Here is a 12,944-nt window from a genome sequence, read left to right as displayed (position 1 = left end):
ATATCCCAGAAGTTTAATGAACTTGATTCTATACACTGATTACAAAGGGTTTCTTTAAATTTTTTTAGTAGTTTATATATGAGAGTCATGGGTACTTGTTGATGGCATTAAATGTTTTTAAGACTATTAAAAGGGTCTTAAAAAGCATTAAATTAGAGATACTCATTCCTGTATAAACCGTGTAAATGCTGCCATGTTTTGTCATCAGATGACGAATCAGGTTTGCGGTGTTAAATGCAGCTCCGCTGCCACCTCCTGTGGACATTACTATGTTGCTTTAGGACCATCTTCACTATTAAGAGAAAAATATTTTCACTCTTCTGTCATGCTTAGATTGCATTGCAACAGAGGTTTGAACTGCGCAGTTACTGTCAAACGTAACCAGCAGGTACTTTGTGGCAATACCTGTGAATATTGACATTCTGATCACTGGAAAACAGAAAAATATCAAGCCGAACCGAATACACGATCAGGACATCTTTAGTAGGAATGGCAAAGTCAAAGTCTAGACAATAATCTGGAGATCGTTGTTCACATGCAAACCTGTCCAACAGGTTTGAAGGAGCTGGAGGAGTTTCCCCCAGAATAAATGGAAAGATAACCCAATAATTGTTCCTATTAATGGGGGAGGGAATGGTTGCATATCTTTTTCTGTTTGCAAGCTCTTCCCAATTAACCGAGTATTACATGAAACCAGTTTAGATGTTCTAACAAATGAAGAGGTATGTTCTTTCTGTATCTCTGCTTCTGTCTCCTTGAACCCCAGTCGGCCTCAGCAGATGGCCGCTTACACTGAGCCTGGTTCTGCTGGAGGTTTCTTCCTGTTAAAACTGAGTTTTTCCTCTCCACTGTCGCTACAAGCATGCTTGGTGTGAGGGATTGCCTTCAAGTCAATGCAATCAACTGGTTTTCCTTAGATAGAAAACTTTGAATCAATCTGCCTGGATGATCTGGTGAACTGTAAAGTGCCTTGAGATGACATGTGTTGTGAATTGATGCTATAGAAATAAACTGAATTAAAGAAGTACAACATTTTAAATAAATCCTCTAAATCCAGGATGTGAGACATCAAAAAGAGGAAAACAGCAGCAGATAAAGCTGTGTTTTTACCACTGTTATAGAGGCAAACAGCTTCTCCATCTTTTGATTTTTCTGGAGCTTGATGCATTAAAAGTCAAATGATCAGTGCTTTTATTGGAAAACACTTTAAATCCTGAGGTTTGGGAGAGAAGGCATTAAAATTAGGTTTTTTTTAAGCAGCAGGAAATCCTGTTCCATCAGTCTAACAGGAAGGTGAAGGATTGAGTTTACTGTGTTTTATTTTGGTTTAAAAAGCAAGGAGGGGAATAATTCAAATATTATTTCTGATTTTATGTCTGTGTTAGATTGGAGGTCAGCTCCTTGTTGAATAGAAGCATGTGTTTGAGTCAAAAAGCTTCACTCCGGCTCCCACAGTAGTGACAGGAAGGACTCTCAGTAACATTCCCTTCTGCACCTGTTTAAAGATTTAGTGTCACGGCCTCAGCTATGAACAACCACAAATGGAACGCCATGCTTTACACTCTGGACAATGGAGCCCTTTAAATGAGTGGAGACAGAATATCCAACTACAACTAGACATTCACTTAATTCCAATCCTGTTTATTTCCTGGAAAAATGGGAATACAAATAATAAATAATAAATAATTTAAGGTTTTCCAGCTAGAAATGCTTAGTCGTAGCGAAATCATATTTAAATGTCAAATCATTCTGGCTTAAACATGTATATAAATGTACTTTTTATCAGTCGATATTGTCCCAAAGTTTAGAGAATTTCTTTTTTTTTTTAAAATCCTGTCTTAAAATCTGTGTTTTTTTCGTTATCTTATGCTGGTCAGTTAGTTATACGTCAGCCTAAACACCTTAATTCGACCAATCATATATCAACGGTCATCTGTCAATCAAATTTTTTGAATGTCGCAGCTAATATATGCAACGGTTGAAATAATAAATCAGAATCCTTTCCTTTCCCATTGAGTTGCGTCCCAGTGTTCACAGGGATGGACGTCTGTGTCTTCAGCAGGCGTAGAGCTAACAGAACTGGCAGCGTTGCGAGGCAAGGGCTCAAACATGTACGGCTGGAAGCCTTCTACACCAAACCAAGCTTCTGCCGCCCTGGCGTCCTCTTCCACAACATCTTCATCCCCGCTTTCCTCCTCTAAATAAAAAATGGATGACGGAGGAGACTCATCCACGACCTCCGACACTAAACTCTCCTCCTCTTGCATGTTTCCTCTGTCCATAGCGTTCCTTGACAGCGTCGTTTCTAAGTCACCAATTTAGTGCTACTTGGTCCTAATGGAATTTCCCATTGGGAACCTACTAGCACTAAGTTGCTAACTGGTTAGCAAGATGCTTCCAAGAAACCGACCACAATCAAAATGTTTGAGAACCTTCCGCCACAACAATCCTGTTCTCTTGATTGACGACCAATCAAATTCACTTAATTAACTTGTGTAAAGTCGGGAACCACTCTGGGGAATTGGGAAATGCAACGGTTGGAACGGCCTTTTCTCTACGACTTTAAGTTACTGAGATGATTGAAAAAGCCATTTAACTTCTATTCAATGTTGGAGCCGCTCAGACCCCCACATACTGGCGGTGCGCTGTCACTGAGAATCCCCAGCAGCAGCTGCCTCAGGCCCAGTCACCTCTTGGGGGTTTTCCCCTCTGTTCATGGTGACTGGAAGTAGACGTTAGCATTTTTTAGGCATGTGCTACAAATTGCAGGCACCAGGATAATAAAATCGAACATATTTTGGCGGCAGGTTCTGATATTTTAAGTTATTTTAGGCGTTGATAAACTATTTCAGAGGAGTGATCATAGCGCTCTGCATCAGCAGCACTGTGTCTGTCGCCCTGTCAGCTCCCATATCAGCTTCTCTGATTGGTTGATTTGGCGTGTCGAGCAGCATAAATTACATTTTTCCAACTCCAGCAGCTGATGCTTGTGAAGCGCGTTTTCGCGCATTAGATGCTCAGAAGGTCATGAGGCGCTGCTTCAGAATTTCCAATGTGTCAAAACGCACCGCTGCTGTTCTAGACGTGTTGCAGCACCTTTTGATGAACCTTGATGCGCATCAACCATTTACTTTGCTGCTTCTGGTGATCAAAGCAAATTAGTTGTTAACGTAACATTATGGCTCTTAGCCCAAGCTAAAGGACTACGTCTGATAATGAAGCACTAATAACCCAACATTAGAAACATGAATGTTGCTGAACAACACTTTGGGTCAACCAGTCGTTGACCCAAAGGGACCCAAAACAACACTGCTGCTGTGTTTTCTATCCCGCCTTAAATCGTAACACTGCTAATAATGGTTGCCTCAGCCTCAAACCATTTAAGCGGGATAAGATGGATTCCTGTTTTTGAATTCTACCAGACTTCAGCCTAGAGACGAGGATCTAAATGGAGTTGGGACCTTAATTCTGACAGAGAGGAAATGTTGATATTCTGACAGACTTTGACTTCTGTTATTTCCTGTCTGTTTTTTTCATTTCCTGTGCAGAAGCTCGCCTCACAGCTGCCAAAGCTACGGGAGGTTAGAGATGCTCCTAAAAACTGCCTTTGTCCTCCAGGTGAGTGGAAGCACTTAGCCGCTCACATTTCTCTTGCTTTCTCTCACACACTAACCAGACTACATGCAGTACGGAAGGATTAGCGCCACTGAAAAAATAAAAAAGTTAACTGATTTCAAATATTATTTCAGTTTAATGTCTGAAAAAAGTCAGAATTCTGACTTTAATTTTAGAATTTTTTTTTTTTAACAGTGTCCTGTGTGGCAATAAGAATAATTGTCTTGATGCCCAAAAAGAGCCCAACAGATTTTACTTTCACAAGTGTAGCAGTATGGCTATCTCCATAGTGTTCCGCTTGATTTATGCATATAAATTGCTTTATTATAATTCATGCAGGGAGTTTTACAGATTATATGGACACTGCAATGTAAGTAGAACAGAAAAGGAAAAACAGGAAAAAGGAGAAAAGATGAAAGAAAGAGGAGATAAAAAGCCGATAATGATAAAACTTCTTCTGTCTGCTTCATCAACTGCAAATCCCAGTTTTGAACCTTAATGTAGATGGGCACCATGAAGGAAGAGATGTGAAGCAAAGATGTGAGTTGTTTGGGAGGGCCAGTAACACATTGGTGGAAAATGAAGGAATTAGACGACTTTTTACGTGCCGAGAGATCCCTGGTTATGCTTTTTCATTAATGGAAGAGCTGGTCATTAAAACAAGAGAACTAGTTTAGACTCTACAACAGACATGGCTACGGCTTGATGCTAACATGTTTGTTTGCTGTCAGAATTCAGTCAGAATTCATAATTATGAGATCAAAGTTTGAATTCTTAGAAAAGTCAGAATATTGAAATTAAAGTTAGAATTCTGACTTTTTTCTTATATCATACTGAAATAAAATTTTATTTCTTAATTCCTTCCCACTATCATTTCAACCCCTACCCCCATACAGGGTACAAAACATCTCCCCTGGGCAGCCAAGCCAACAATTGCCCCTAATGACTTCCCTTTCAGATGCATAGACAGGTATGGGGGATTTACAGGCTAACAAAGATACCAAACGACTCCCATTCCAAAGGGGAGGACCCCTTCTTCTTCTGGTTTTTGAGCTATTTCTGGCATTTTGAATTGAAAAAGCTTCCTGGATGGGAAGACAAACGTCTTCAGACTTGGAAACAAAGATTGTTTTTTAACTTTTTCGAATGACTGTGACCTGGATGACTGGGAATCTTCACCAACTTCTGCTCTTTTCTGACATTCCTTTTTCACTCCTGCACTTTATGAAATGAAAATGTTCCTTTTCACCGCTAAGCTGCGGCTCATTCACTGTCTAAAGCTGTATAAAATCTTTTTTTTTTTGGAGACCAAGGGTGTAACTTTGTGATGAAAGGTGGTCGCTCCACCCTGATGCTTTCATTAGCTTTCTGTATCTGTAGCTTTCTGTAAAATGAGCTCAAACATATATTTATTGATGCTTTCCTATTGTTGAGAACACATGAGAACCACAATACATTGATATATAATATCTTTAGATGCCTTTTAGTGCATCAAATATATAGAGCCTAAAAACATTAATGTATAGAAAAAATAACAAACAACAGCCGACTCCAATGCCAAAATTGTTATATACAATTTCAATTCCATCCAGAAAAAATGTAACATTCTGATTTTTAAATATAGCAAAGCATATTTTTTTCGTGTAAACTTTCTAGTAACTTTGGAGATATATTTTATTGCATCTTGCATACTCCAGTAAATCTGTTTCCCCTTTAAATCTTCAGCTCTCCCAACTTCTCTCTCTGCTGTTTAAAAAGATTTATGAACCTCTTTACTAACATAATGATGCCAGAAACTAAATTTCAAGATACGTAGAAGCTCTGCAATCTGATTCTATCTGAACAATAAGAAATGGATTTAACCTGTAACTGGGAGTCATGGTTCTCTGAGAAGCCAAGATTTTATAGTAAAGAAGGACATTTAAACTGTTTTCTCAAGCTTCTGGCTAAGCTTCAGCAAATTCGATGAAGTTACACTGAGAGGCGGGACATGGGAGCAGAGCGAGAGGAAAAAACACAGACTCAAAATGCTCTGAACACAGTTAACTGCAACCAACCTTTGTTACCTTTGGCTAAAGTTAATGAGCAGAAAGGGGGAAAAAAGCAGAAATTATCCCCACCAACTGAGGATATGTCCTAACCAGTCCTACAGAAAGTTACGCCTGCAATGTAGACACTCGTGTATACTAAATAATAAGTCTGCTATTATTGTTTATCCATGATGCTATGCTACAGTAGGTCTGAAAGGATGGAGCATCATTACTAGATGATGAAATGTTACAGAAAGCATTCCACATTTAGGCCTAGACTTATTCAGTTACACAGTTTAACACTTAGGACTGAAAGACGAATATGGAAGCAGAGAGCGGTCATAATAGAACTTTTTTTCCCTTTTGTCTTCTCGAGATAATGACATAACTATCTCGTTATCACAGTTTGACCATTAATTGTTTTCTCGAGATAAAAAGGTTATTATCTCGTTATCACAAGAAAAGAGTTATTGATTTCTCGAGGTAACAAGATGATTAATCTGTATGGGTAATGAATGAGGCTGGCCAACAGCCCTGGATTCCCAGTCCATCCATGCCTGCGGGGCGCGTAGTTGTACAGTCGCTGTACCGTGTGTTCTCAAATAATCAGTTTTTTAGTTTCCTTTTTCTTTTCATTCATTGTCAGGTCATGGTGCATGACTGGACTGCATGGAATACAATAGAAACAAATCAGACTGACTTTAATCTGGACTCATTTTGCTGGTTAATGCATCTTATACCTGTTACAGGTGTAACACCGGGGCTGTTTAGAAAAAACCCATTGCTAAGGCGACGAAGGAATAGGTCTAATTCCTTATGAATCACAAGTGGAAGCAAATCATCAAACTAACAACGTTGTCTCGTTACCCAAAAGTTACAGAATTACAAACACCAATAATTTCTTTATTATGAGAAAATGGCTTTTTTATCTTTAGATAATGAGAAAACCACTGTGAAAAAGTATCGGAGGGACACGACCGCTCTGGGCTTCCGTAGACGAGCATTGATCCTGAAAAAATCTACATAAATGTCCTAAACCCTGCTTCACGGAATATTGTGTAACAAAAGGTAAATGGATCTTAATCCATCTTCATGAGTCGTTTTCCACAATGGCGGTCATACAAAAAAAAACAAAAAAAAACAAGCCGGTAAGGTACCAAATAGGAAATGCGCATAGTGTAGAGCGGATGTAGATTTGACCAATCAGAGGCCTCCTGTCTGCGGTCACCTACAATTTTGGAGAGCTGCAGCAGAGTGTGTGTGGAAGGGGGAGGGGCATATTTGCATTCACTGCGACGTTTCTGAGCATAAGCCAGCCTTAAGGCAGTTCAGCTCTGCTTAGAGCTTTGCCAATAGGCTCTATGCACAGCTCCACTACTTCCTGAATTGAATGCAGCTCCTTTGTTTCCTGTCTTTCATGATTGGATGCACTGATTAATCCAGGTGTGTATGACCTAAGTAACTGGCCAGACACACCTGGATTAATCAGTTCGTCCAGTAATGAAAGACAGAAAACAAAGGAGCTGCATTAAATTCAGGAAGTAGTGGAGCTGTGCATAGAGCCCATTCTGCAGCATTCAGTGTAATGGGCTCTATGCACAGCTCCACTACTTCCTGAATTTAATGCAGCTCCTTTGTTTTCTGTCTTTCATTACTGGACGAACTGATTAATCCAGGTGTGTCTGGCCAGTTACTTAGGTCATACACACCTGGATTAATCAGTGCATCCAATCATGAAAGACAGGAAACAAAGGAGCTGCTTTAAATTCAGGAAGTAGTGGAGCTGTGCATAGAGCCCATTAAATCAAATCATTAAATAATTTGCTGCTGTTTCTTGTTTAGCCAGTCACTAATTCAAAGCAAGTGACCAGTCACTAGTCACTGTTCCTGGTCCTAGATCCTTCAGCACTATTTGGATAGCATTTATTTTGACTGAGGCAAATCCAGCGTAGCTCTATGGAAGAGGATTAGGGCTACTGAAAAAAATGTAAAAAAGTTAACCCATTTTTAAATTTTATTTCAGTATAATCTGATAATTCTGACTTCAATCTCAGAATTCTGACTTTAATCTGAGAATTCTCACTGAATTCTGCCAGCTAACAAACATGTTAGCATCAAGCCGTAGCCATGTCTGTTTTAGAGACTAAACCAGCTCTCTTGTTTTAATCACCTTCTGCTCTTCCATTAATGAAATAGCATCACCGCGACCCCTCAGGCACGTAAAAATTGCCCAATTCCGTCAATCCCAGATTAAACTGAAATAATATTTTACAATCAGTTAACATTTTTTTAAAGTAGCCCTAATCCTCTTCCGTATAGCTGATATGTCCATGGTCCAGGTATTTAGTTTGAGACATAGTTTTTGAAAGCAGCTTTTGTTATGATCCAAATCTGATATAAAATTCAGTTTTTCACTCTTGAGTTTTTATCTCAGTCTGGAAGAAGCTGCGCTGTGATTGGTTGAGTCAGGATCAGACCAGTGAATTAGAGGCTTTAAAGCAGGAAGGAAGACTCTGCTGGTTTTAAACTTTTCTACATCTGAACCTTAATATCTGGGATATTTTCTGCATCAGCAGCGACTCTGTGGTTTGAAGTTAGCTTTAGCGTCTGACCTCCCCTCAAGGCGTGGCAGCGACCTCACCGTCCTTCACTTTATCCAATCCAATTCATTTATGCTGAATTTTAACTGTTGAATTAAAAGAAATTTGGTCAGAATATTCAACAAAGTTTTCACTGTGTTACATATTTATAGGAGCATCAGGTGTTTTTGTCAAAAATCCTTTGATAATGCTAAACAGCAGAGGTGTCATCAAGTAACAGAGTATAAATACATTGTTGCCTTAATTAAGTAGAAATGTTTGCTATCAATACTTAGTGGAGTAATTATTTTTTAGACAACTTTTTACTTTTACTCCTTACATTTTAATTATGACCTGTTGGTATTTAAAAATAAATAAAAACCATCAATATAATTAGTTTCATCCAAACAATTCATTTCTTTGTGGTTAGACACGGTGCTGCCCCAACTTGTTGTTCATCACATACCAAAATTAATAGTTTTCAAGATGATGCAAAGTTAAATTTGACACGGTTAACATTAGTTATAAAACTAAGAAAAGGAAGTCTAAGGAAGTTATAATCCAGAATTGTAAAAATAAAAGATTTTTCCTGAATTACTTTTACTTTTATACTTAAAGTAGTTTTATGGTACTTTTATATGGGGCGCCATTTGTAAAGTTAAGCAGTCAAAAATTAGGAGCAATATTTATGGTTATTTAGTGTATTTTAAGAGAAAAATGAGGGGCTTATTTTTTCCAATTTTTTTCACCATGTCATTCATTCATTTATTTATAAAAATCTTACTTTGTTAAATAAATATTTAGTTTGGAGCTAAATATATAGTTTGCAAATAACATATTTAGTTTGTTAAATAAATATTAAGCTCCAAACTAAATATTTAGTCTGGTAAGGAATCTGGCTGTTATTTGAAATAGTAAAGGTTAACTGTTTGATGAATTGCATCATAAAACTGACTAAGACTAGAATAAAACCTTTTTTGGGTTTTAGTCATTTAAACCGACTAAAACTATCATATATAGTAATGACTAAAATGCGAGTAAAGCTAATGATAGTTTTCATCCTGAAGACTAAAACTAAGAATAAATCTAAGATGGCTGTAAAAAACAACACTGCTTGCAGATCATTCCCTAAATGTACTTTAGTTTTAATGAAGGCAGCTTAGAGGTTTCATAATCATCCAAATTTCCCAAAGTGTACAAAAAAATACTTTTTTTTTTTTTTTTTTTTTAAGATCCTGCTTCCCAGAAAATGTCCAGAATTTCTCCATTTGGCTCTGAACTGATCTTAACTTCTCTCAGGCTGCTGCTACCAACTGTTTTAGTCCTTTGTTCTTTTAGACCTTAAATGATTTATTTGTTGATGGAAGATTTGCTCTGCATTTAGCTAACATATTATTTAGCTAACATATTAGCAGACATCATTTTGTTTAGTGTTTTTTCTTCCTGGGGATTTAAGAACACTGAAATATTTTAGTTTTTCTTCATTTATACTGAGTGCAGATCAGCAGAGTCTGAGCTGGAAAGGCTTTTAATGTCACCTAAATAAAACTCAGAAGAGATTAATTGATTGACCCTTTGATGATTGGTGGTTGTACACCATGTAAAAGTTTTTGCCTCCTTCCTGAGTCCTCATTTATTTGCATGTGTGTCAGATTGTAAATCCAGCAGGACCTCGTGTGAAAAAGTGATTCCCTCCATGAAAACATACCTCAGCTGTGGTTTATCACTTTCTCTGGTCACACCTGCTTACTGCCACACCTGTTCTCAAACAAATCACATAAAGAGGACCTTCCTGACAAAATGAAGTGCTCAGAGGAGCAGCTAGACCCCCTGCTGAGATCCAAAGGAAAGCTGGAAATATCAGTCAGGAAAAGGTTAAAAAAGCATGTTTAACGCTTTGGGCTCCTGTGAACCACAGTGAGAGCCATTATCCACAAACTGTGAAAAGGACCAACGTCACCTTAGGACCCCAATGATGACTGACCCAACAGGTCATAAAAGACCCCTCAAAGAACCACAGACCTCTCTGCCCCGGTTAAGGTCAGAGTTCATGCTTCACCCATAAACAAGACCAGACAGAATAGCCTGAAAGGCAGAGTTCAACATTGGATCCCATCTTAGTTTCTCCAAAAAACATCCTGACATCCATAAGACTTCGGGGAAAATAAAATGTTCCTCCTCGAACAACTTTCAAAATAGAATAGAAGAGAATATAGAAGTGTCATTACACTGTCAGAATTACAAAGCTACGAAATGTAGTTCTTCCAGAGGTGCTCTGCAGGATAGAAATATTTATTTACATGTGCACTATGACTCTGTATAAATGCACTATAAATGGTATATTACAAAATTAATTACAGAGAGAAGCTATATAATTGCCTTATAATGCCATGAAAGTCGAGAACTACATTTCAAAAATATATTACCTAGGATGTTGAAATATTCAAATAGATATAAACAAGAACTATGAGAGAGAAATATTCAAAGATCTATGTACCTTTACATCTGCGTCCTCATAAAAAATAAACAGTATGCTATGAAATATTTGCTTTTGACAGCTGGATAAAAATCCTAAATATTAGACAAAAGGCTTATTTTTTAACTTGGCAGAGGATGATCAGCCACAAATAGTTTATTAAGTAGTGAGAGCAGGAAGACTTAGTGTGTAGCGTGAAACGTAGAGTTTGTCAGAGTTCAGCATGCAGTATGGAACCATTCCCCCTGCCTCTGCTGGTAAAGCCGGGCATACACTGTGCGTTATTTTCAATCGTTGCACACAGCTACAGCTCAAAATGTTTGATGAAACCGCAGGGTTTAAAAATCCACAGCACACGATGTATGTTCTCACACTGTGTGGCCCGACGCTCTGATGCCACATTACGATGGCTGAATATCTAACATGTCTGTCCCCTGTACAGTACACGACGCGTGATCAGGCCGAAAGTTGGCCCGATCGAAACATTCTCGCACGACTGGAGAATCGGCGCCAAAAGGACAAAAAATCGTACAGTGTATGCCTGGCTTTAGCAGATTATAGCACAACAATGCATTTTAAATGTCTTACAGACCGCCCGCCAACAAAAACTCACACCCACGAGTCATCATGTTTTCATCATCAAAGATCCATGTTTAGCTCGTTTTTGTCATGAAAAAAGCATCATTGAAATAATTTCGTCATTGATGACGAAAACAACACTGATGATAATGTCAATCACCTGCAACTTGATGATGGCGTTGTAGCTGTGGACAGGTCTGTAGTCATGGGTGAGGAGGGAGTAGAGGAATGGACTCATCACGCATCCTTGTGTTACTCTTGTGTTTATGGTGATGGTGGAATAGTAGTGGTTTTCCACCCGGACATGTTGGGGCATTATCCATTATATTAAGGTAGTATTACTTAAAAACATCCTCACATCCTCAACAAGTTTTACTGAAAAAAATCTGGTTTTCATTCCACTTTTACCATGTTGACCATTTTTTCAAAGAGACTTTCAGTAAAGCTTGATGAGCTTTATGTGACGGAACAGAGATTTAAGATATAGAGCTAGCCATTGTTGTGCCAGTTCATAGTGAAAAAGAACAAGGTCAAAGTTCAGTTCACACAGATGAAAATGAACTAGCTCACGTTCACAGTTCACTTTATCAAAAAATGAACTAAGTTCACAAACCTATAAATGAACTAGTTCAGGTTCATTTTGGTAATTGAAGCCGCAATTCCCGAGAATAGAACCTCATATTTCACCCTTTAAATGTGTGATCATTATATATATAGAGAGAAATGGAAAATTCTGGATGCAGTCAAGGTATAAGGTAAATATATATACTAGATGTTCAGTGAACTTCAGAAACATAAAGAAAAATTCAGGTTCTGCTGAAAAGATCTAGATCCAAAATGATTTCTTCCGTTCCTCATTAAGTAGCAGATATTTCCTAAGATAGATCGGATGCTTTAAATCAATGTGTTGCTTTAAATTTGAAGTGGGTGTGACTGACATACGGACTAGTTAGTTAAGTCCTGGTGGGAACAGTTTGCACAAAAACCTGAGTTTATTCCTTTGTTAGTTCATCTAACTCTGCCAAGCACTCAGCTACACTGGTGTCATAGTACTAGCAGTAGACATGCTGCTCTGTCAGGCTGTTTGCCGTAATAAGTGGACATTATCCAATTAATTGATTGATTAGTAGAGTTTATTGATCTCACATTGGAGAAATTCACTTGTCAAAAAGAGGTGCCAAAAGGAGGAAAGTGTGTATACGCTATGTACAGTGCATCTAAAAGTGGTTGCATATTAGAAATTTCACAAGTTATTGCAGTTACTGTATGGTGTTGTATTGTAGAGTCTGATGGCAGCGGGGATGAATGACCTGCGGCAGCGTTCCTTTTTACAAGCAGGGTTCAAATGTCTTTTACTAAAGGAGCTGCTCAGCGCCTCTACAGTCTGGTGCAGAGGTTGAGAGGTGTTGTCCATGATGGATGTTAGCTTGGACAACATCCTGGTGTCATATATACATCTTTGTTTATAGATGTTGGAGCTCAGCCTATTTTCCAGTGTAGTCCTGTTTCTCTGACTGTGACTAACTGGATGTGCTCTCTTCATCCTCTGGCATGGGAGCTGGCTCAGAGCTCGTCTGCCTGGCTGTGTGTTTCCTGGATGGTGCCGCCTTTAATAGCTGCTTTCTGTATCTCTGCTTCTGTGTCCTTGAACCCCAGTCGGCCTCA

At 38.4% G+C, this 12,944-nt stretch overlaps 1 protein-coding gene across 19 annotated transcripts in view; it reads left to right on the top strand.

Annotated features, from left to right (window-relative positions):
* LOC107092571 (collagen alpha-1(XIII) chain-like) overlaps window positions 1-12,944 on the top strand; it is a 104,868-nt gene that overhangs the window by 9,325 nt on the left and 82,599 nt on the right. For all 19 annotated transcript variants that reach the window (XM_015387138.1, XM_015387134.1, XM_015387133.1 and 16 more), the window contains exon 2: window positions 3,549-3,618. In XM_015387138.1, the coding sequence (XP_015242624.1) occupies window positions 3,549-3,618 (70 nt within the window). The remainder of the gene's footprint in view (window positions 1-3,548; window positions 3,619-12,944) is intronic.

This window comes from Cyprinodon variegatus, unplaced genomic scaffold (genome assembly GCF_000732505.1).
Source record: "Cyprinodon variegatus isolate N-32 unplaced genomic scaffold, C_variegatus-1.0 Scaffold386, whole genome shotgun sequence".
Taxonomy (NCBI): Eukaryota; Metazoa; Chordata; class Actinopteri; order Cyprinodontiformes; family Cyprinodontidae; genus Cyprinodon; species Cyprinodon variegatus.
The sequence above is the reverse complement of the archived record's forward strand: the minus strand, read 5'-3'. Positions and strand labels throughout refer to the sequence as shown.